This window comes from Nothoprocta perdicaria, unplaced genomic scaffold, assembly GCF_003342845.1.
Source record: "Nothoprocta perdicaria isolate Ctin4 unplaced genomic scaffold, notPer1 scaffold_6, whole genome shotgun sequence".
NCBI classification, from domain to species: Eukaryota; Metazoa; Chordata; class Aves; order Tinamiformes; family Tinamidae; genus Nothoprocta; species Nothoprocta perdicaria.
The window spans coordinates 3,079,061-3,104,868 of record NW_020455865.1 but is presented as its reverse complement, the minus strand read 5'-3'; the positions used below and the strand labels follow the sequence as shown (position 1 = coordinate 3,104,868).

Sequence of the window (25,808 nt, the reverse complement as noted above, 5' to 3'; positions counted from 1 at the left end):
CACAGGCACGGAGCAGGGTGCTCGCTTCTGCATCCAGCAACGAGCTGAAGGGCGACACTGTGTTCCCAAGGGAGACCCGAAACCCGGAATAATTGAAATTACTGCCGAGCAGGAGGAGAAAACCCACAGCACGGGCTGTAGCTACAGCTGCAAGATATTAAGCCCAACCTTCGCAGTGCAAACAAAACATTGCATTCAGGATCATTTTCTGCCATGTTTCGCTATTTGTAGCTTGTTCCTTGGAAGAAACACCCTGTCATCTCAGCTATCCTGATAGCTATCTGATTTACTCCAGGAAACAGGGCTTCTCTGGCAGGGCTCACATATCCAGAAATTATTAGACAGCAAGATGACTTTTTTCCCCGCCGAGTAACGCATAAGATTCATTTTTATTTTTCTCTCCTGCGTGCTGTGCAACATATTTGAGGACAAATAATAGCCTTGGGGATTTATTTTATTCTTCCTCTGCATGGTCGTGCAGCCCTAGACCTAAAACCCCGCTTGAAGCAGAGCTGTGCTCAGGCTACAGGAGCAAAGCCCACGCAGTCCAGCTCCTACCCCATCCAACAGCGTTACTAACGATGCTCCAAGAAACCATCTAATTAAAAACAACAACAAAAGACAAAACACACGAGGGCCGGCGGCAACCAGATGCGATGCTTTCAAGCTGATGGGACAGACAACGTTTGCTGTTTTTACCATTTGACCCATTGCTGGGCTGCACCTTACCTACCCAGCACAGCACTGGGACCGGTTTGTGGAGGAAAAGAAGCGTGTTTTATAACTGGGAGGGAAAAAACACATGCATGGAAGGAAAAATACATTTGCAAAGTGTCCCTGGGCAGCTAGCAAGGTGCTGCTGCAAGAACATTGCAGCCAAAGGCAGCCCCCTTGATAGCTGTTTACCACAATATAACAGTCCCAGCCATAATGAGGAGAGTCAGATGTGATTAAATGCAGAGGAGAGACAGGAACATCATCGGAAGCATCACTTTGCAAGGATCTTACCTAATTCCTTTGGTTTGTGCAATACTGTGGAAGGAGAGCCGGGATACCGCAGATATCACCTGGGAACGAGAGAAAAAGAGAAAACTCTGCTGTGACTGTTGGAAACATGGGAAGCTTTGGCGGGAACGTGGGGAATCACGGTGGGGCACTGGGATCCATGGATACGGGCTAAAGCAGGAGTGCTCCGTGCCCTGGGAATGAGCACAGCTGCCACCCAGCAAGCACCACCGTGCAGCTCGTTACAGATCCAGGTTGACTTGAGCTGGTTTTACGCAAGACTCAGCACCTCCGAAAACTGCCGTTTTGCATTTTGTTACCAAAGGCTTCCAACTCCTCGGCTCTTTTGCTGCGCAAGAGGAGTTTATTGAGGCAAATCTACCGACATCGAAAGGTTTCGACTCCCTGCATTTCAACAAGGATGCATCATCTCCGCTGGAGGACAGCGCTCGTCCTTCCTAGCAGAAAACAGCCAAAAGTGGCTTCCACAGTGAAATACTTCCAGCAACGCTGCAAGCAGGAAGGGCAGAGCCACCACCTTCTTAGGAAAAACTCTCCTTTTGCTCCGCTGCTTGCATTTTAATTGCTAGGTAGGATTCTCAATGAACACAGCAAATCTGATCCTCCTGCTACCTCCTGCTTCCACGAGATGCTCCGAGGTTTTGCTCAGTATCCTTGGGAATGTGGAGCCCCTCAGAGGAACCCACCGGCTCTCGACACTCTGCCCCTGCTTGGCATTTAGCAGGGGACGAGTGCAGGGATGCTGAATTATTCAACAGCTCCAACGAGCCTCCGAACGGGCAAACGCGGCCAAGTTTCTCCCTGCTATTAAATGTCACCCGCGGCACAAAAGCGACTCCGGAGCAAACGGGGGCGTTTTTCCTCTCGCTGCCAAAGCGTCCTCATAGATGCCACCACTTTGAAGGACAGATGCTCCAGCTGTCACTTTAATGTACACTGTTAAATAATGCTGAATGTCCCTTAGAAAAATAAGCGAGAACAACCAGGAAAACCACTTCAGGGAGGTTATTCCATCTGCGACCTGCAAAAGCAGCAGGGTTTATTTTTTCCCGGTTTTTGGAGAGGGCTGAGACGTGGCCCGTGAGCATTCCAAGGGCTCCGGGGCCACACGTGGCACCTGCACACATGGCACCCGAGTGTTGCCGACGTCCCAACACCGCTCGCTTCCCAAAATAGTCCCAGGGAAGCCCTAGACTGACGGAATGAGACTCTTCCGTGCTCTATAATTAGACTTATAAAGCACAAAACCCAGTCAATGAATCACACCGCCGCGTGCGATTTCCAGGGAAACCTGAGAGAAAAGCAGGCCGCGGGGGACGCCAGCTATTTTTGCTTTGCTCTTTTGCAAAACCCCTCCGTCTCCCAACATCCCGGCACATCAAAGCCGGGACCAGCTCCAGCAGCAACCCCAATGCACCACTCGGTTGTCTGCAATTAGATTCCAACCTAACCATCCTCAGGTACTGATGCAAAATTGATTATTTCCTTTTTTTAAAGGAGAGAACAGGTACAAAGAGCGGCCAAAACACACCCAGACAGCCCCAGCACCCAGCTCCAGCCTCGCACTAGCATCTCTGGCCAGCTGGGAACAGAAAAAGCTCCAGCTCCTGCAAGAAGTTCCATCCGGAGAAGCCTTTAAGCATGGGTAATCCTCTCCCTTTCAACAGGATTCAACAACGTGCTTTAAACTAAGCAAATCCTTAAGCGTTTGATAAACGGTATCTCATTTTCTCTGCTAAAATAGCATCTCGTTCACCAAGAACCACAGCTCCCAGCTGGGCTTTTCTGCCATGCACCGGGCAGGGGGACAGCGGGTGGACACAGAAGGTCCCTGACCTCGTTTGGGGCTTATGGTTCGATCTGTGACGTCGGGACACATTAATGCAACTCAGACAGCTCTGACATTATGTGAAACCATAGTTCTGGGGTATTTATACCCTTCCGAGCTCTTATTGCAGCCTGGCGATGCAGAAACTCTTTGGCCTTTCACAAGGCAGTAAAACCAAAACCTCCCCAAAATTCCCCCCAAAAAACTTGTGATTTACCCTACCTACCGCTGAAGTTCAGTCCTTTGGGATCCCCCTCCCAAAGCCAGCACAAAAGCATGAAGCATGAGGCCACTCCAAGCACTTCCAATAGCATTTTCCCATGCAAGGTGAAGGACACGGATTGCATTCCCAACCTTCCAACTTGCCTTGTACCTTTGACACCAGCCAGGCTCAATTGATCCAGTTGATCATTTACCCACTGGTATGTTGGCAAAGAGTCCCAAAGCCCCCGCTTTCCAGAAATCACCAAGCTTCCCAGAAAGAAAACCAGGAGTCCCAAACTGACCTCTTCAAATTCACTCATCCCTTTGCAAGAATCCTGGTTGGATAAAGAAATGGGATTTTTGCAAACAAACCCCATCATCATAAAACCTCATAGCACCACAAGAAAAGCCATTTTCCCCTTCCCTAATGCCATAGTTTTCTGAAGATTTAAAAATAAACTAAAGCAAAACAAAAATAATTAATTATGCTGACTGCTCTTCTACTTCCCCTGTCATTGTTTATTTTTGGCAGTATTGCTGTGCATCGAGAAAACTCGAAAATAAACCCTCTTGTTGCTTGAAAAAACAAACAGAGCCAGCTGAGCTGGAAAACACTTTGCACATGAGAAACTCCCCAACCTCTCTGTGTGCCACAAGAGCACCTGGATCTCCACGCATTCCCACTGGGATTCCAAGGGATGCAGCGAACATGCATGTCCCCAGACAGGTCAATATTTGCTTCCAAGCAAACCCGGAGCTCTCAGCCTGAACGGAAACCTCGATCTCACCACATCTCTGCACTCCCTCTTCTTGGGTGGCAGGTTTAATTAAGGTTTTAAGAGATGCCAGCGGGAAGCACCAGGCTCGGAGCAATGCCCAGTGTGCGCGTTTGCAGGCGCAGAGCTATTTGCACGTAAGGCCGTGCCAAGTCTGCTCGCTGCCCTGCACATGCCCTGCTGCAGGGGACAGCGCTCAGAGGTGTCCGCTCACCTTGTGCATTCGCCATCCGCGCTGGTGCGGATGGAAAAACAGACCCGGGGCCAATTCCGAGCACTTTGCACCCATTTGCATCAGGTATGCAGCGCTGCGCACAGCCACGGCCTGTTATCTGCAAGCCAACATGTCACGAGACTCCTTCAGCCTCCCATCGCCTCCCTGTGCACATACCTGGCCTCCAGTTAGCACCGCACTTGCACTGGCCCCAAGTTTGGAAGTCATTTGCTCAATGCACCAGCATAGCCAGCACAAATTGCAAAAAATACGAGCGCCAGGTCCTCACTGTGGCTCATTTATGCTCCCCACAAGCTCCTGCCTATTGCACAGCACCCACAAGGTTTATTGCACACGTTAAGATACTGAAACTGCAACTAGTGCATCGTTGTCTCCCCAGGCTGCAGCACCCCCGGAGCATCCCACGGATGTCGCAGAGAATCCCTTAATCCAGCACCTCCTGATGCAAGCAGCTCCTGCAGTGCTGAATCACCCGCTGAGACCACGGCTGCAAATCCCTGTGACGCAAGAGCAGCAGCCCCTGCAAAGCAGAAGGAGCCAAGACTCAGCACCACGTTTTCCCTTTGGGTGTTGAGGACGAGCAGTGACCTGGTGATGCTCGCAGAGCTGTTTGGTTCTCCCATGCCGGGATGCTCTCCTGTGGCCAGCATCCTCATTCCACCCACCTGGATGCTGAGAAACACTTATTAAATAATATTAACCCCTTTTAAAAAGTGGTTTCAGCCTTTCCAGAGTGGATGGACCTTCCCCAAAGGTTTCCACAGTGGTTTCCGCAGCCCTGGAAAACAGGGTGCTGAAAGCAGCATTTGGGGGGCACCTTTGGTGGATTTTGATTTACACTCCAAAGGGATTTGAAACCGCACAAGGGCTCCCTGATACAAGCCAGCAGGAACCACATCAACCCTGGCGAGCCACCAGCTCCCAAGCAGCTGCCCTTTCAGCTCGGCACGCGGCCTTCGGCCTCGGGCTGCATGGGACGGCACCCCAGGATGTCACTTGGGCTTCCCGGATTCCTGGACACTCATCCCCCAGGATGGCAGATGAATCCCAACCACTGGATGAATCCCAACCGTTTTCCCGCAGCAGGCACAAAGCTGAGCATCTCGCTACGGGAGCTGCAAACCTGCTCTTACAAAAACACAACTGCAGTGTTAATTGCCACTCGGTGCTGTTCTCGAGCTGTAATTAGAGCTGGAGAGTCCAGAGAGGGCTCTGGTGGGAGGTTTGCAGGGGATGTTATGGGACTCTGCCTCGCTAGGGGCTGGAGCAACCGGTCTGCACATCAGGAGCACAAAAATCCGGTGCAAAAGCTGGATTTTGCTCCTGAAACCCAACAAGAAAGGGCAGGCACGTGTGGCTCCTTCCTTTTCTCCAAATACTCCACGGGAATAGGAAAGGGTTAAAACCCTCCCCAGTGAACATCTGACACAGATCGGCCCCGAGACCTCCTAGCCGCAGCCGGGGAGCCCGTGTCAGGCCACGTTACGGTCACGGCCGCGTGCCGGGGACAAGCGGTTGCACCTCTCAAGATAATGAGGTTAAGCCCTTTAACGAGCACGGAGCACCACGGATGCACTTGGCAGCCGAGAGCATCTCGCCCGAAACCCCAGCCCTGCAAGGGGAGCTGCCCCGGCAAGGGCACGAGGACCATGCACCAAAGTTAGGCACTTAGGTGGCCACCGTGTCCTTAGGGCATTCCTGTGAATCCATATTGGATATGCCATGGATTATGCTTCTCCATGAGGATGCTGAGGTGCCGTCATCCTCCCTGGACCACGTTAAGAAGGGGCAATGTTTGGCTATGGGGCAATGACACTGTCTGCAGGTGCCACCCCTCCTGCTTCCAGAAAGCTTTGTATCTAATAATTCTGAAACAGCATTATTAAACCTGGCGTTATTCTGCATTATTTGGCTGCATGATGTGTTGGGGGACCCAAATATGCTCTCGGTTACATCACTGGTGAAGCCTCTGCCCATTTCCAGGGGAAAAAGCACGCAGCCCTTGGATTGTTCTAACATACTTGGAGCTCCTTGGGGCTGACATAACTTCTGCTCTGTCCATTACAACACCAGGCAGTTACTGCAAAACACCAACATCCCCCGACTAGGACAAGGATAATTCCAGCGGATTTCGAGGTAAGGGGGTACAGTTCCCACATACCTGGGTTGCTATAGGAGTTTTCTTCCAATGGGCTCGAGAGATGAGATGATCTGAGCTCCGTCTCCCACTCACAGTGGTCCAAACACATCGTTGAGTTGTGGTGGGGCAGGAGGGACTAGAGCATCATTCCAGCCTTGGAGCGGGTTCTCCAAAACCTCACCTTGCTACCGAAACCACATGCTCGTGGGGAGCAGCCTTGCAATCCAGCCCTGCACCTCCCAGCAGCTCCAGGGCTTCATCTGCTCCCAATGGACTAGTCCGGAATGGGTAAAATATCCAGTGCAGCATCCCCAGGGTTTAGAGTAGCAAAGCCCGTCTCACGTTTCTGCAGGATGGTGCTCATTAAATATTGAGCTGAGCCTCCGGCCCCGGCGTGCAGCTTTGCACAGGACCAAAGCTGGGCCAAGGGATGCGTGATCAACCTCCGGACACGGGATGCTCCTCAGGAGGAGGGACGTGCAACCCCATTTTTACACACACAGACCTGGATGCGTTGCGAGTCCTATTGATTTTACCTAAATTGCACCGTGGGGTTGTGCAATTCAGCAATTTCCCCCACTTTCCTCGCTTCTCCTTCTCCACTGTGGAGAAGTTCACCACAGTGAACTTCCTAAATGGAGTTGGGCCATCGGGGAGAAAAATAAATAAATAAATAAATAAATAAATAAATCCCACACCATATGGAGCCCAGAAAAGAGGAGGTTTATGAATGTTTCGTAGGCACCGAGAAAACTGGAAGCGTCCACATGAAACCAATTCACTGGCGCAGTGCTCATTTACCTACTGAAGGAAAAGTGAATTTCTCCTTGGCTTATTTCCCTTCCTCTTTATTCCAGCTGCTAAAGGAAAAAGTAGCAGGAAAAAATTCTGTGATTCTGTGAAAAAAATAATAGAGATGATGGTAAAAAGCCAATTTTGTGGATTTTGCAGAGCCCAGGCCAGTCTTGCCTTGGGCTCCTTGCTTGTGCTTGGGCATTGTCACAACCTCACACCTGCAGGGACTTGGAGCACAAATCCCACCTGGAACCATAGGCAACTTCCCGCAAGAGCACAAGTACCTAGGGGAGTCACTGGACCCTGGAGAAGAGCCCGGCCCAGGAGAGGACGAATTTCCAACAATGATTTAATCCCACTTATATTGACGGACCCAAACCTACTGGCTCCACAGATAGGAAGGAACATCCTTCTAATACATGGAAAATTTGCCATGGAGCTTCCCCGAGATAGCTGCAGTCAGGAACTACATTCCCTTCCTCACACAGCGTAACCAGGGACAAATAAACCCATAAAAACAGTTTGGATTTGACGGGATGCACTAAGTGGAGTCTTTGCTGGGTGCAGCTGGCTCCACAGGCAGCACATTTAATGCTACGTGGGTGCCTGGAGCCTGCAGCCCTCGAAACCTGCTTGCAAACGGGCTTAGGAAAGAGCTGCAGCAAAACACGCCGGAGAAATTGGCTCCCTTAACGGGATGCAATCCGTCACAGCTCACAAATTACGGGCGGAAAGGGAGCTGGATGGGTTTCCACGGTCACTACTGCACGGGGGATGAGACGAGATGATCTAAGGGTCCCTTCAGACCTAACAAATCCGCACGGCTATGAAAGAAATACAAAGGAGGAGATTAGAACTTGGCTGGGGACGGGAAAGAAAGAAAAGGAAAATCAGGCGTGATGTTTCCAGTTAATAATTCAGGGAATGTAAATGGCTCCATCAGCAGCGCACGGGTGGATTCTCCAGAAGGATCCTGCACCGCGGGTGTCTATGGGGGGTGTAGAGATGGGACTGCCCAAAACGGTGTCAAAAACTATAAAAACCCAGCCCAAAAACTATAAAAACTCACCCCTGGCCGGGACGTTCTGCAGCAGCTCCGCAGCAGGCGCCGCTGTCCCAAGCTTTGAGAAAAAACTGCCTTCTGCTGCAAAAGATATTGATGAGCATCTTGTTTCTGTCCAAGAATTAAAAACCCACAATGTTGTCACTGAACCCACAAACTTCCAAAGGAAGTATTCCCCATTTTTGGGCAAAAAGGCAAAACAAAAGTCACTTTTTAAGAAGTATTTTCCCCTTTAACATTAAAGGTGTTTTTCATGCACAATATCCTCTTTCACCAGGTATAGATACAGTGCCTAGAGTGCAGAGAAGTGCATTAGACAGCACCACCAACAAGAAAACCAATTCAGACTAACCAGAGCAAAAAAAAAAAAAAGGCTTTAGTTTCAGCATTGAGCTGAACCTCTATCATTTCATCACAGCAAGTCTGCCCACGGGGAGGAATCCTAAAGGTCTGAATAATTCCTTATCAAAACCAACCGCACTTGCACGCGGCTTCCACAAAAGCATCAAGGCAGGGCGGGCAGCAGCACCAAGAGGGAAAGCATCTTCTTGTCAAAATGACATTCCCTTTGGGACCGCAATCCCTGCAAAGGCATTTACCCCTTCTCACTGTGCTGGATTCCCGACCCGGCACTCCTGAAACACATTATGCAGGGCACTTGAATAATTATATTTGACTTATTTAACAATTTAACACTCGCATGCTTGGCTTTGCAGCTGGAGGAATGAAATCACGCGTTTGTGTGCCTGGAAGAAAAACGATGGCTGGACAATATATGTATATTTATGCAAGTATTTCCCCCCCACCACCCTGGAATTATATTTCCAAGGAAAATGTTAAATGCAGCAAATATTCTCCCTGGCTGCCAATGCAGTTTGTGAATGGTACAACTGGTACAATGGTACAGTGACCACCAAAGGACCTTGGAGCCGTGGTCTTCATCCATCGCTTCCTAATGCCATGGGCACTATCGGTAATAAAGGCTCACAAATAGTCCCAGGTGGTGGTAAGGGTATCTGTAAAGCCACAGTTAAAAGCAATCCACTGGCCTGTCCCATGTCCAAATGGCTCGTCTTTTATTAAGGCTTTTATTTATCACTTATACGGACTATGCATAGAGAAATGCCTGCATAAAAAGCGTGATCCCAGCTCGGTGCATCTCACACTTTTCCTTTGCATCCAGAGCCAAGTCTGGAGCAGGTCCCAGACCGGTCGCTCCCCAAATCCATGCCAATTTTTCCTTGCAAACACCCAGCTTGGGAACCCAGCCTGCAGAGGGGCTATTCTCACTGCAGCCCACGTCCTCAAATTACCATTTCCCCATTCTCAACAGGCAGAAACGTTAATATTTTATCAGCCACTAAACTGAAAACGCCCGGTTCCTATGGCAATCGCTCCAGGATTGCCACCGCGGAGATGTCAGGTTCATGAACATCCGGAGCCCAAACTATATCTTGGAGATCTCATGTGCACCCTATCCCACCTAAAACATGGGATTTCCTCATCCCAGCTCCAGGGAGTGTTAATATCTGAACAAGTCTGAATCAGAAAAAGTCTTCGCGCTGGATGCCCAAGATTGACCACCCAGATTCATGATGCAAAGTGGCAAACCAGGCGCAGGAAAGGGAAAAATATCAGAGAAATGAAAAACAGCTCAACGACCCATCTCAGCTCCACTCGTACACCCAGCTCCATCGTGTGCCGGGGGGCTGCGCTGGGTTTGGGCCAGCTGGGACACCAACAGTGTCACACACGGCCACAAAGCTTCATGCGGTGGCCACATCTGTCTCAGTGACACTCGCTCCAAGAGGACCTGCTCAGATCAATCTCGGCCTCGTTATCGACTGCTTTTCCCGCGGATTTTGCACCACTGCTGCCAAAGGGTCTCCGAGGGAATGGGCACGTCCAGCCCCGGCCCAGCTCCCGCTGGATTCTCCTCCAAGCGCCCTTGTGGGAAGCACTGCAGGGGCTCCCTGGGGATTATCCCTGCCCAGCTTGCCCCTTGTCTTAGGAAAGGTCCTCAGCCAGCATCACCACAAGCCTGACTTCATCCCCAATGCGACGGCATCTTCCAAAGCCCAGACGGGAATTTTAAACGAAACACTAGACGAGGAAGCTCTGTCCATAAATCCCACGAGCCAGACCGGCCTCCTATCATGTCTTTCCAAGAGCATCTCCGAGATGACCCTGGAGAGTTCACCCCCCGCCACCGCGATCCCTGGCATGGATCCCGGGCCAGGATCCAGGAGATTCATGCAAATCCCCGTCTCTCCAGGGTTTCTCCAGTCTCTCCAACAGTACTTGGCACTTCTGCCTGAGTTCTCCCCATGGAGCGCCCTGGGACACATTTATCTGTGAGCTGCAGCACAAGCTTTGCTCGTGTAGCCCTGCAAATCGAGGTGCAATTTAGCCTGCAATTGATACCGCACTCCAGGACATGCTTAAAACAAACAAAATTATAAATAAACAAACGACGAAGCAGACTGAATAAACCTGCAACCTACTAAGCAAGCGCCCGTGGTGCTACAAACACTCACTGCCAGGGCTTTAACTGCAGAGCATTCCACCACCCGGGCAGAGCGGAATCATTCATGGATTTGCAGTTGTGATATAAATATCTAAAATATCCCGATCTGTCATTCCCGAGTCATTCCCCTTCCTCCCAGCACAGAGCTGACTGACAGCAAGACAACGGAGTGGAAGCAACGGTCTGTGATGAGGAAAAAGCTATGCAGGAAAAGGACCAGAACTCTATTAAACTATATTAAAAAGCCAGCAAGGAAACAAGTTCAAACAGCTCCCTGCAAAGCAGCTCCCCTCTCCAGGGCTCCATTTAAGAGACATTCTTTTATTAGAAAGTCACTGCAGATGAGGGCTGAGCACTTCCAATAAAGGATAGGTGGATGGGGAGGGAGGATTTCTTTTTCATTGCAATTACAAAAGGCCCTCAGGCAGAAAAGAGTGGAAAACCGCCAGATTCAGGAGTTAGTTTCCGCCCTGCTCATTAAGCCACCCAACAAGGTCTGAGCAGATGCAGACCTGGAGGACGTTCCAGTCCACGTTGGGTGCAACCATCACATAGGTGTCCAGCCCCGCTGCTTTGCCAAAAAGCCCTTCACACTCTTCTATTCCCTTCCCCTTCAAGCCAAGGGCAAAAAATACATAGCTTTAAGTCGATGCGATGATTAAGTTGATCCTTCTTGAAGAGGATCCCTAGGATTCACCTGGCAGAAGTCAACCTGCCCTTCCCAGTGGAGAAGACACAACGCATCCCGCTTCTCCAGCTGCCATTTCGGCTCCGAATTTTCATTGAAAAGTTAAACGATCTAAAGTGAAATCATCTTTGATATCAGAAAAAAAATACGACTAGAGCGAGGCCATCTGGTTTTAACCATCTGATGGTTCCACCCACATCCCTCTCTCCAGGGCAGACCCTAAGATTGGCCGCGTTATCGATTCACCAGCAGGCAGCAAAAAGAAGCTGGAGATTTTAATGCAGATGATCGTATTGCTGCGCTTGTTCCACTCGGATTATGAGGAGAAGGGGAACTTTCATCTCGAAAAAAATTCTACTGTTAAAATTCACATTAAAAAATACGTCTATTTTGACCCTAGGGCCTATAGAGAAATAGGTTCTTTACCCGTGTGTATGAGCGTAATTATGTTTTAATAATCTTTAACTAGGAAAAGGAGGCCTTTTGGGCTTGCTCTTTTCTGCAAAAGCTTTGAATTGGAACCCAGGGAGAGCAACACTGAAGGCCGGTTACTCCCCCAGGATTGACAGGTTCAGCATCACATCTGCAAGCATCTGCATCCTTATTTTATTTATTTTTTGGGGAGGAAAAGCCATAACCAGCCACACAAGAGCAGTGCATCACCGAGTGCTACTGATGGAGCAGGAACCTGCAGCCCCGGGATGCCCTGCACCCAAATCCACAGCATTTGGGCCAAGTTCCAGGGCTGCTTCTGCAACAATTCAAATTTCACGCGGCCTCCTTGGTGCTAAAATCATGTTTCCATAGAAACAGCTAGGCAGAGCACAGGAGTTAAATCTTATTTACTCGGTTAAAGAAAAGGGCTTCCTAAGCTCTTGTTTTACACCGGAGGGTAGAGTGCTACATTATCAGGAACACCAGGATTTAACGATGTTACAGCACACTGCTCTTAAATAAACAATGCCTGCTTTTCCTTTGGCCTCCTTTAAACTCAATTATTATAATAAGGTTTACATACATTGACTTCTTCCCATCTCCTTTTCAGAAAGTATCTCTAAGGAAGCCAGCGAGATGTGCGAGTTATTTAATTTTCTGATCCAACCTCAGCATGTTTTAGAAGATTATCTTTCCTTCCTGTGTTTGCACAAATGAAAAAACACTAACAAATGAGAATATCTACAGCTTGAGCACCTGCCTGACTGTTCACTGCAAATAAACAGTGTTTAAATCAAGCATCCTGACCTCAAGTCCAAAGAAACACCCCAAACTGTAAACTCTTATTCTTTAAAACACGTCGAAGTTGGATCTGACCTTCGCATCCCCGCTTCTTCCAACCTGCTCTCACCAGGTTAGCACATTAATCCTGAAGCATCTGCCAGGCATATTTAAACCAAGTCTGAACTTAGATTCAGGATCAATAGACATGCACAAACCACTGTTTTTCTCCTATTAGGAGCAAAGTGGAATACCAAACACCCAGGTAGCTTTGTCGAAGTGGACAGCAACGTTGTCCATTTGCAAAACACATCGATTTGGGTGGATTTCTGCAAAAACCATGTGCTTGATACCCACAAGAACATATGCAAAATGCACCAACGCTTCCAGTGCTAAGATTTACAGGTCGCAGACATCCCCAAAACTGCTCTGCCTCACCCTGCACTATTGCAAAGTTAGCGTGTTGTTTGGGATGAATAATGCATGCAGGTACCCTCCTTAATTAATGGTATTCACATCGCATGCACATCACTCCGGGACAGCCCAAATCCCTGCCCACCAGAGACCCCAGGGCTAACTCCTGCTTTTGATAGTGCAAAACAGGGTCTATTTAAAATAAATGGAGCGTTTGCCAACATTTCCTTTCAGAGGAGAGAGGAGAAAAAGGTCCCTGAGTAAAGGTGACCTGCAAAACTGAGGGCAGGATTACACCTAATCCCATGGCCCAGGACCTGGCCATCCGCCTGCTAAAGCCAGTTGTGGAGATTTTGCTGAGGAGCAGTGACTTTATCCCAAATTAAACCATGGTCAAGGGTGTCTTGCAAACCAACTCGTTCCAAAGAGAAAGACTGGTTTTGCTCAGGCGAGCTCCAATTTGAGCCAAGGGTCTCGGGTAGTGGCTGTGTGGCACATGGATGGGAAATGCACCCGTTTTGGAGCTCCACGGATCTGTAATCCTCCAAAAACAGCTTCAGGGACGTGAAGGGAAGCATTTAATGGTCCTCACGCATGCACAGATGAAGACATCATAGGGGACAGCAGGACAGAGGAGGGTTTAGCCGTGAGCAGCTTTGCGGGAACATGGGATGGAGCGGAGGGAAGACGTGTGCTCGTGCATCCTGCAGCTCCACGGGCATTCCCCGGACCAGGATGCTGTTTGGGACCGCGATGCAAAGGACAGCTATGGATCTGCACATGGAAGGATGGGACCAGCCGTGTCCGCTCGGGAGCTGTGGCAGGTCCCCTCGGAGGACAAGTGTCACTTCACTGGCATTCCCGGAGTGACAAGCGGGTCCAGAGGCCACCCTCCTACCAGAGCATCCTGCCACATTTCCCACGTCACTCCGTCTACTCGGCATCCATGGAAAAAGCCAGGAGGCGGCATCCCCTCCTCCCGCAGCCGCCGTCTCCACGCACGGGGCAGGCGCACGCGGAAAGCGATGCTGCTCGGGGCCGATTTTTCAAGCAGTTGTTCTTTTAAATGACAGCAAAAGCGGATTTTCAGGCCAGCCTGATAAGACTTGATGTTTGCTCATTAGCTGAGCCCGGGATGACATTGCTCACAGCTCCGCCAGGGCGATAACGGAGCCAGCCGGCAAACAAAGCGGAAAAATCAATACGGGTGAGTAATATTTTTCACGTCTTCCTTGCACAGAGCCTCCCTTGTACAGCTATTATTAGACAAAAATGCACTTTTTTTTCTTCCTTTGGAGGGAAGGAAGAGAAATATTCATAACTGCTGTGCTAGAAACCCCTACACTCATTTCATTATGTGAGAAGAGCAGAAGAAGCAGGAGAAATTTCATCCACACCACCCCTTTGGCGAGGGCTACCTGGGCACATTCCCAATGAGCCCGCAATTCCAATGGGGGTCCAACTATCAAATCCATGTCCTATAATCCTGGATCGTCCTTCCCATCCAAACAATGGCCAGGGATCTCGACTCATAGCAGCTCGGGGGAGATCCACACAAATCCCTGGAGCTGCAGGGCAGGAAACTGCCCTAGTTCCCGGACACTTGCGGTACAAGAAAAGGAAGAAGAATTTAAAAATAATGCATTAGACAGGAAATCTTGTGAGCAAATGTAGCAGAATAGCATCCTCTGTGGAGCTGCACCCCTAGTGAGGACAGGGACCTCGAATGACCAGATCCTGACGGATGAAGGATGTTGCTCTGAAGGCTCTTGCATGCAAAGGAGCCTCCTACCCGAAATAATACCTGAAATAAATATTTCAGTGGGTTTCACGTACCTGCTGCTGGCAATGCAAATGTTCTGGGGGCCAGCTCTGACAAGGGCATGGCAAGTTGCCTCCAAAAGGAGCAGGGCTGGGAATTTTTTGCCTTTTCCATATGATTGCTCGGTTTCCTGTACCTGCACGAGGGTTATTTAGTTTAATAAAGGGGAAAAAAAGCAAAAAGGACGAATCTTCTCGGGCTTCGTTTATGGTGAGTAAGCAGAAACCTTTGATTAAGGATGAGAAATGAGAAGAGGAAGTGCCTCTCCTCTCTATAAACAGCTCGGGCACAATGGTTTACACTGCACATAAATCTGAAGAGAGGAATAAATAGAGTCGTCTTGGACCCTGGCCTAAGCAAAATGATTGCAGGCAGAACGGACAGACCTTCCACACCGAGAACAAGTGATAAGATCTAAGTGAAGAAGAAAGATGTGGCTTTTCTTGGGGAGATTTTACCCATTTCAAACCCAGCCAAGCTTAGAGGTGCCAGCCAAGATGCCAGGGACGTCAGGCGGCCGATCTTCCAAGCTGCTACGTGCAGAGTTGCTAAAAAGTGTATTATAAAATATTGCCTTTGCTATGGGAGATTTTGTAACCGCAGGTTTTAGGTACTTCTGAGTTATTTTTCTGCTCAGGGCTCTGCTACAGATACCGATGCCCTCGTACCTGCAGATGACTCCCAGCTCAGATACGATGGGAAACGGGTGCATCCTCGAGCAGGGCTCAACCTCAACTTTGGGGTCAAAAAAGATAAAAATCAGCCTGCTCCCAGCCTGGACAGTAGAACACAGCTCTGCTTTTGTCACAGGAAGATTTCCAAGGCACAAGACATCCCTGTACCATATTCTGCGTGGTTGCTTCCATGTGCTACCCCTGCTGCTGTTTCTCAGCACAACAGACTTCAGATACCAATTAATCCCCTCAAAATCACTGCAAACCATTGGGGTTGTTTCTCAGATGAAAAACTTGAGGCCTGGAGACACCCCCATGACTCAAGGACCCCGTCCCATCACTTGGGAAGCCCTGAAGAAGCCAAGCTGCTCCTGCAGAGCCAAGAAAAACCAGGCTGGATTTACACAGGCGAGCGTTAAACAGCAGGTATAGCAGCACGGAGCTACGATGCAACACAACTCTGTGCAAAGCAGAAAAAAAGAGGTTATATATATTTTTAGAGCAATATTTATTATATTCAGCACTTGCAGACCAGTGAGAAACACCTTGGGCTTATTGGGATACCCTCCCCAAGACCCTGAAAAATGGCTTCACAAGGACAAATTCTGTCTCATTAAATGGATTTTCCTCCTGTGGCCAAGCCCACATTCCCACTGGGAAAACGCTCACACATCCACACTTTGCACTGCTGGGTCCTGAGGGAGGCGCTTGCAAATCCTGCCCAACCTCTGGTGCCAAAGGTTTCAGCCTTCAGCAACGCCAATGGGATCCGGGCAATATTATTGTTGGAAAAGGCAGAATAAATCTTCAAGGGCTTCCCTGGAGAAGGGAAAAGCAAAACAAAGCCAGAAAGAAACAGGGTTTTGATTCCTTGGGAAAAACAACAACAACAAAAAAGTGTTTTGAAAATAAGCTTGATGATCCCGAGAGCGCTCGGGCTGCCTTCCTGCTCCGCGCTCCCGCTTTCCCCAGCGAGATGAGCACAAACACATCCCGCAGCCGCCGCTTTTCATGTGCTGCCAGGGACATGAAGGCAGATTCCTGCTGCGCCGGGAAAAGCCGCTGCTGCGCCGGCCAAGGGAGCCGGGAATGCGCCGGGAACGCGCCGGGACAAGCGCAGCCCGGCCACCGCGTTCCCGCTTCCATCAGGTGCATCCAAGGGGATGATCTCCAGACCAGAAAGTTGTGAAAAGAGCCAGGAAAAAGCAAGATTATCAACACTACGCGGGGATTGGAACCAAACCAGTGCCATGCAAGCTTTCCCATATCCCAAGCATATCCCAAGGGATACTCGAACAAGCTCCTGTGCAAGAGCCACCAACTCGCATCTCACGCTCTGGTCCTGCAGCACTAGCCCTTAAGCAACGTTAAGAGCAGTGGTACAGCCCTTGCAAGCCAGGGATGGGCTGTGCATGGAACCAGGGCAGGAGAAATTGGTGCAGGCTTGGAATTTGCAAGCCAGGGATGGGCTGTGCGTGGAACTAGGGCAGGAGAAATTGGTGCAAGCCTGGAATTTGCAAGCCAGGGATGGGCTGTGCATGGAACCAGGGCAGGAGAAATTGGTGCAAGCTTGGAATCTGAGGGGATATCACCTGGGGATGCAGCCAGTAACTGCAATGGAAAAACAGAGCAGGAAGGACAGATGGGAAGGGCAAGGAAGAGAGTGCACACAGGGTGTTTAAGCCTAAAACGCCCTATTCAGGCTTTAACACAGAGTAGCTAATCTGCACTAACAGGAATAAAACAGAGTGATGTCACCAGCTCCATCTGTTTCCAATTTGCTCCAAGCTTGGATCTTCCTAATTAAAAAGGGGAAAAAAAATCCCCAACATTTGCTAAACTAACCCAAAGCAAACACCTCCATGCATACACAAAATGCCTTTCCTCCTAAACCAGCTAAAAATATTGCTGCTAATATCCTTCCACACTTCCCAGTTGGCTGCAAACACCAGCACAGCAGCAGCGAGGAGACCCTGCAATGCTCATCACACGTGTTTCTGCAGCCCAGCGAGTGGCGGGACAAACCAAGGCTCTGGAAAAAGCCGGGAGAAAGGGGCATTTCCCAGTCCTGCTGCTCCCTTGAGTGCTCTTGCCCATTGCCGATCCCCAAAGCTGCCTGGAAGGTGCTCACACGGTGTGAACTTCTATAGGGCCAAAATAAGCCCAAATCACCCCAAAACATCTAGTGGTTTCGCATCCTTGGGCAAGTCCTTGTTGAGCTCTGCTAGGGAGGAAGTCCTGAAGCATCCCAAAAATCCAGCGGGAGGGTCAGTTCCTTAAATCTCCAGCTACTCCTTGAAACACAGACCACGATCTACCTAATCATCGGGATCCGCAGTGCTCCTGTATGGCCATTGGACTCAGCTTTCCCAAACCTGCACTGTTCCTTTGGAACTGATTTATAAGCATCATACGAAATGTCATTGTAATCAAAACTAATTTATAGGCTCAAGAGGGGAAAAAAAAATTGACATTTGCTAGATCGCATCCCCCGCTCCCATAAATCAATTCCCATTTTGCACCCTCGGTGCAACTGCTTGCAGCCCTGGTACTTATCTGCCAGAAAAATTAGTTTATTTAAAACATGAACGGCCTGAAGGTAGCAAAGAAAATGACAGTCCCTGAAAAATTCTTATATTTTCAGGCAATTCCAATTGCAGATTAAAGTGATTACCAAGACCCAACTGACAAGGCAGAGGAGCCCAAGGTTTTAAACAAGGAGATGTATTTCTCTCTTTGTAGGCAGAGCATAAAATAAGACCCTGGGAGGTGAATGATCCTTCCTTGCTGGGGGACACGGGAATGCAGCACCGCTTGCTGCAAAGCACGCTGCAAACGAGCCCCGTTGCAGCTCGCTTACACAGAAACCTGTCACTTGCTGTGCTCCAAGTGACAAGTCCCAAAGGCTGCAGGTCCCCCGCACCCATGGGCTGTGCAGGAAGGAGCTGCAAAACCGCCCAGCAAAAGGAAAAGGGGAAATATGGAGAAGTTTCCCACAGTTTGGGAAGGGAACAAAAGCCCCGGAGGATTCGAGCCACCTGCACAGACCAGGGGCTGCAGTGAGGCTGGACTAAGGGCCCTGCTTGGGTGACAAAAGCCACTTTATGTGAGGATGTGAGCAGGATATGAGTCACAGGGCAGCAATCCCCAGGGAAGGGCTTTCTGCCCTGGTGCCCAAGCGGTGGCATCTTTCAGAGCCTGGTACAGTTACGTTTCCTCCAGAGCCGCTTCTGCTCAGCATCATCGGGCGCTTGGACACCTCGATGGTCATCACTGCCCACATGGGCTTGCAGAGAGTGAAGGTAGGAAAATGGGAGAGTGAAGCAAAATTAATACTTCAACTCATTGCTCCTGGTTTTTCCATACTCAGGTTTCCTCATATTTAGCAAACACAAACAAAAAAAAAATCAAAAGCACAAATACCCACTGCACCCCAATCTCATGTTGCTTTGACACTGGCATCATGGTGCTGTGAAGGACCTGCCTGTCACCCCATTCACTAGCAGGGGTCACCTGGGGGCAGCTATGGGACAAGGAGACACGTACCGCAGTTACTTGCATCACCTCCTGCTCTCAGATCTTGATACTGATACTTAATTCCAGCATTTTCTCTATTAAAATAAAAATCTGTCTGTCCCAGCCCATGTTTGTTTTGAATGAAGGAGAACTGGGGCTCTAAAGTCTGGCAGAAGGGAAAGGAGACATTTTCCTCCTGATTGACAGGATAAAGCCCCCAGATGATTGACAGGACAAAAGGCTTTTGTTTTCCATGGATAGGCAAGGCTGTAATTTTCTTTGAATGGCATTTTTTCCCCCCACGTGCCTCTGAAAAGCCCACGGAGCACAAGCAGCAAGGCTAACCCACGGGAGACACATCGATCCACGCAGGGCATCGCAAAGTAGTGCAGGCATTAAATCCACTGTACTGATAGGAATCTTGTGGGGAACTGGATTTAGCCCTTCTGGAGGTTGGGATGCTCGGCAAGGTGGGGAAATCAGCCCAAAAGACTCCAACGCAAACGCTCTGCCATGCACCATCCCAGCACTGAGACTTCTCCCCAGCATCAGCATCATTTCAGACCCATCCATCCTGCTGACCAACATACTGCCAGGTGCATATATATGTTATTATTTCCAGCACAGTGTAAACACTGAAGATCTAACCCTGCAAACCCTCACGGAGACAACCATGGGGAACAAGAAATTCCTCCCCTGTGGCTTAATTCTTCCTCCCTTGAGCAAGCTTTGCTGGTGCAGGGAGACCTGGCTAAAGTCATTGCCACCCATTTAGGTGACCTGGCCTCCCCACACACCAAGGGGCTGCAAGAAGAAGGGATAAATAACATCCTGTACCAAGAAAATAAAATGAATCACACTGAGAACTATCCCTGTTCTCCATCAGGAACAGGCAACAATCCCAAGGTAAGACACAGGGAACCGCAGCATCACCGGTCCACGACACCGTCACAGCTGTGACCCAGATAGAGTCTCCTTTTAAAGATAATAACGGTCTTAATCCCCACATACAAAGGGCAGAAATATTATGCTTTGCTTATGAGTAATGATTCAGGGCACCGGAGAGGAGAAAAACAGCATGTCAAAAATGTGACCCATCTTGCATCTGTCATCTGTCCTGCTCGCTCCTCATTTCCCCGGCTTTCCTCGAGAAGTTCATACATATTTAAATAGGCCAATAGCTCCATTACTCATCACTTCTTAAAATATTGGGAGATCGGATTTGATGAGAGAAGGAGACACAAAGCACTCAGGGGGGAAAAACATCACTATAATGCTGTAATATTATCCAGCCCTAGTTCTAGCACCTGGACCATTTTATATTTGGGGAAGGGGTTTCCAGGTGGGTACATGTTTCTGAACATATATATTTAAGTGACATATATATTTAGGTGACTCAGAGCAGATGCAAAGCCAAGGTCTTTGGACACGACTGCTGCCAAAGTGACCCATCGCCCCACGAACCCAGCAAGCAGCTTTCAACTTCCTTGCTCATGTTTTCTATGAGCTAGAAAGTTTTTTTTATTGCTTTCTTCTATCTGTTCTCAGTTCTGACTCAGAAAACACAACAGACATCGAGTTTCGGGAGCCTCCCCAATGAGGTCAGAGCTGTGCGAGGCTTCGTGCTTGTACTTACCCTAAGGGAAGATTTGACTTCACTCTGTATCTCTAACCCTCAGCCCAGAGCAGAATAAAAACTCCAAGCCAACAGAAATTTCAACACTTCGACTATGCTCCAATTATGAGCATTTTAGCACCATCTCAAAGACCACCAAGGCACCCAAAACTGGTTCCAGTGCTTTACAAAGCCCATTAGCAGCAGGGTTTCTTCTATCAGCCCCCAGTCCAGGAGTTCAGGTATTTAGTTACCAGCCACTTTCCCATGTATTTCCATGCAGGAGCTGCATAACTCCATGGCACTCGCAACAACTAAAATATTAATGCTAATAGATAAATCTTTCCATAAACACTTTGCTGACAACCAGCATTGATTTCTTCTTTCCCTCCTTGCTTCACTTAGATGATATTACTCTGATTACATTTTTGTGCAATACAGGAGCTTTTTTCCCCCTTATATAAGTCAATGGATGAAGTCAGCCAGCAACACACACGTAGTGTGAGACCTGCACTGCAAATACAGATTTCTCCCAAACTTTGAAAAAAGAACAGGTTGATGTGACTTTATTGCAACTTCCCCCCTTATTTTGCTGATTTGGGGACAGATTTGCAGCAATTACTGAAAGTCACTGCTGCAAACCAGGCTTTAATTTGCTCTTGCTAATATTTGATCCGTGGTATCAGCCATGTCTCCCTTTCCACTTGAAAGGCATCCTCCGCTTAGCGGCATTAGTTAAATTAATAGAGAGATCATTAGGAAGCATAAGGCTCAGCCCGTGCAAATCACGTGGCGCCAAAAACTATTTTCACACAATAAAATTAATTGGTGCCATCAGCCTCCCCAGCAGAAACACAGACCAAGATTGCATTAAAAAACATAGATGATGACTGATAGCCTGTGCCTTTCCATAAAGAAAACATTGCATGGCATAAAATTATCTTATTATGCATGGCTTGAGATGGGAGCATGACCTCCTAGGCAGTCCCATACGTGTTGGCAGCCCATCATCTAAGCCACATAGGCGGCAGGGGGTTGTTTAACACCGGCTACGATGTTTTTCCTTAAATATTCAAAAAAAAGTTTTCAGAACAGGAAAAAGAAATCAAATAGACCTGCAAGAGATGGCTAAGGTCATCACCTGAGCAAAGCAGAGTAAATACTGAAGCACTGGCAGGGCTGTAAAACAAAGCCTATTATTTGCAAGGCTGGAGAAGGCTCCTAGGAGCTTGTTTTGGAGGAAAAGGAGTAAATAGTAGCTTGGAGTCAGCCAAAAAATATTTATTCACATGCTTTGTTTTGCAGCTCAGCCCTCTCCAACCTGGCGGGAAGCACTTGCAGCTCAAACTGCTGAACAAAAGGCTTGGGAGCAGGGACCAGCCGGCACCGCCGCGATGGGAGCTGGGAACGCTGCGCATCCCTCCGGAGCGCATCCCACCCAAACAGCACCCACAGATCCCCCCGTTAGCACTAACGTTCACAACCCACCACAGCTCAGCTGACTCGCAGCCCATTTAGAGCAGATATTGCCCACGAACATGACAGATAACAGATGCCCGAGACGCAGCTGTGGAGCCCCTGGAAAGGACCATTAGGCTTAAGCCCCCCAGGGAGCCCCCTCCGGATCCGCAGATCCAAGGGCCATTTCCCCCAGCACGAGCCCATCTCCAAAACCACACAGGAAAGCAAAACCTCCCTCCTGTATCTTGCATTTCATCTCTCTGCATGGGTCCCTCTGACTCATGGTTTTTATTAAACACGCAGGTAAAACCAGAGGTTAAATTACACTGATAATCTCAATGAACGCTACTGGGAAACATCTCCTGCCTGACCTTTCTTTTAATCATTCACATCTATTGCCATTCTTTGCTCCCCACCCCACATAGGCCCTTGCTATGACACTTTCTCATTTATATTTCAGAAGAAAACGGGGTAAAAAACAGACTTAATGCACCTAGAAACAGCGCTGAACAAAACCACAGAAGTCTAAAGACCTGCTCATCCTTCAGACACTAACAGGAACTTGCTCCGACTCATCTTCATCGATTGCAACCTCGAGGGTGGAGGGGTTTTTTTGTGGCATGTTATTTTATAGCTGGAGACACAGCAAAGTGCAATAAGTATAGCGTTTTGGGCAGTTTTGCCACACTAAAAACAATATTCTTGCACCAGAGGGCACAAGGAGCAGTGCAAAAGAGAAGCCCAGAGCTGAGCATCCCTGGCCACGCCAGTGCCCATGAGTGCTCTCAGCCAAGCCCAGCTGAGGCTTCTCCATCTTCCCTCACTTTTCCCTTTTCAAATTCTCCTACCGGGGCTAAAAGAGACAAGGCAATAAAGCAATGTGGTAACACGGTGCAGCTTCAGCAGTCTGTGGCTTCTAGGTTGCTTTTCTGCAAGTCATTGGCCCAGAAGAGGCATCAAGCCAGGCTGATGGGTTGCAGCGCTCCTGCAAGGGACACTTAGGGCTTTTGATGTGTCCCAAAGCAGCTACAGGCAGCAGGGAGCCCGTGCAAAGAGCTAGTGCACCCTGGTTCACATGGGGAGGGAGCCCGAGCAACACCACGGTGCGGGAAATCAGAGCAGTTGTGAAGACCGTTGCATTTCTAAGCACAGATCCCACTTCTAAGAGCGATTCTCAGGCCACTTTCCTCCAATATAGAAGTGCACGGGCTGCTTTTAAGAGGATTAGCAAAAAGAAGACTGGGAAAGCACGGGGGCTCGCTGATGGTTTACATGCATCTATGGCATTGCATATTTGCCAGGAAAATTTTAGGGAACAACAAAAAACCTACTGAAAACCCCTGCCCAGGGTCTCCTGCCTTATTCCTCTATCTTACAGCACAGCTGCTGGCAGGAAAATGTAAAAACCACACCAAGTTAGGCAGCAGCTTAAAACATCCGAGTTTAACAGCACAGCCCCTTTCCCATGAGCCAAGAGAAGTGCCCACAGCTCACGTGCTCGTGGGTCTTGTTGCTATTTTCTTCCATCGTTTGTTCTCCAGAACACATCTGCAGCTCAAATGCAGAGTCTGATGGAAAGTTTTAGAGGAGCAGGAGGCTGCATCTGCAGCCCAGATTTCGCAGTCTCCTCTCATGCCCTTTGCTGTTACTAGATTTCTGAGCTTTGCCTCTAAAGCATCAAGCAGCCCAACCTCGGGGCAATCGGTCTCTTGCAGCAGCCACAGGGCTAATGCATATAAACCACGGGCAGAAAGGCCATAAATAAATAAAAATCAAGCAGAATTACATGTTTAAGTAAAAGCTTCTAATTACACAATCACTATTATTGGGCTGGATTTTCCTATGCTTGTCTACAAGGGAGACAGCAAGGGATTAATTACTTCTTTGGAGGAAAGGGAGATGCTGCTACCAGAGGCAGGCTGTAGAGATACCAGCTGCAGAGCTACCACCCAAGGCACCAGCATCGCTGTCCAGTGCCCCAGTCCATGCCAGGCAATGAGGAGCAGCCCACTTCCCAACCCTTTTGCTGTGGGAAGCTCCATACATTCACTCAACCCCAGGGAAAAAAGCCTCTTCCAACCCATTTCCTCTCTGTCTCTGCTTTCCTCTCCCGGGCCAGCTCCCATGCTGCAAACACACGGACGAGACAGAAGCAACCTCTAATTTCACAGCCTAAATCTGCTGCATGGACCTACCACAACAGCTCTGGAATCCAGAGATGGTCCAAAACTGCCCGCCCTGTAATGTTAGGAAGAAAACCTCCTCCTTGCCACTCTTCACAAAGCCACAGTCCCGGGAACCTTGCAATTACTTGCTAACTGAGCTTTTAGTTTTATTTTAAGTTTTTAGCCCCTTGCAGCTGCAGGAAGAGTCCAACTCACTGCTCAAACCCCAAAAAGGTCTGTAGAAACAGCTCTGTACTGTTGCTTTCAATAGGAATCACTCATCTAATCCCCTCATTGCTTTTAAAAAAGGAAATTATTGGCCCTGCTAGGCAGGGAGGACCATGTTTTGAGCATGCATGTTTGATCCCTCCAGCACGATGCACTTGCCCAGCCTGCAAACAGAAGAGTTCGTTGCAAGCAGATACACCAGGACCAGAAGGTGCAGATACAGCCAGCAAGACTAAGTCAGGAGAAAGCAAAAGAACTGACCACACATGAGCAGAAAAGTGCCTGCAAACGTGTTAATTCCAACTGGGCTTTGAAGCTTGACCTCTCCAAAAGCCTCAAGTCCTCAGCTCAGCTCAAGTCCTTCCCCTCCTCTCCTGCCTGAGCCTCTGGGGTCAGCCCAGCTGAGCTGCAATATCCATTCTGGTGGCTTCACCCACCAAATTTCTAGATTTCTAGAAAAAAATGAGTACAAAAAGGTCATTGCCCCCCAAAAAAACCCTTTTTGCAGCATATCTGGAGTAGGAGACATGGCTGTGAAAGCATAAGCTGGGAGGAACTCTGATGGACAAGAACATTAACATCCTCCTCTCAAATCCCCTGCTTTCTATTTATCTTGCATTGGCACGTGCATCTCCAATCAACGAGATAACTAGTGCACCCCAGTTTGCCAGGGAAGGCTGGATAAGAAGTTTTTATCAGAAAACGTGCCCAAAGCTGCCCCACTGCTGGCGAGACGGCGGCGAGGGGAAATTTCATCAATGCACAAATGGAATTTGCCAGGAGGCATTTTAAGAGTCAATTCTTCACACTCCAGTAATTAGAACAATATTAGGAAAAAAAAAAAAAAAAAAAGAGGCAAGGGGGAGAGTGGGAGGAGGAAACAGGCTGAGCAAACAAAGTGAAGGGAGGCCTCAAGGCTAATGTCCTTCACAGGGTTCCCTGCAGGCTGGATTTAACCCCAAAGCGAATCCACTTCCCAACTGGATTTTTCTACATGTTCATGTTAAAAAATAAAATAGTGTCATCTCAAATACAGGCAAATCTTTCTGAGGCAACTTCCTTCTGGCACCTCAACAATGCCATGAAGGTCAATAGGGTTTTTCCTTTTAGGACAGCACTTTCCAGGCAAGGTCACACTACGGAATGTCAGAGTTCCTAGGAAAACTTGGTGTCTGATCCAAGATATCGTCAAAGTCCAGCCCTGCTGATCACCTGGCCCCAAAATCACATCCCTGGCAAAGGTGCTGCCATCTAGGTCTATACAAATCAAAGCACCCCAAACTATCAAATTATTTCAGCTAATACAAAATCAACTTCCCAACAAAATCAACAATTGTAGGATGCAATCTACAACATCTGCAGTCTACAAAAACAAAACAAAATCAGAGCAACACGTTGGTGCATCCCCCTTCCATC

General features: G+C 48.7%; 1 protein-coding gene across 5 annotated transcripts in view; it reads right to left on the bottom strand.

The window, feature by feature from the left end:
• VAV2 (vav guanine nucleotide exchange factor 2) overlaps window positions 1-25,808 on the bottom strand; it is an 86,366-nt gene that overhangs the window by 32,020 nt on the left and 28,538 nt on the right. For all 5 annotated transcript variants that reach the window (XM_026049279.1, XM_026049275.1, XM_026049276.1 and 2 more), the window contains exon 3: window positions 1,009-1,067. In XM_026049279.1, the coding sequence (XP_025905064.1) occupies window positions 1,009-1,067 (59 nt within the window). The remainder of the gene's footprint in view (window positions 1-1,008; window positions 1,068-25,808) is intronic.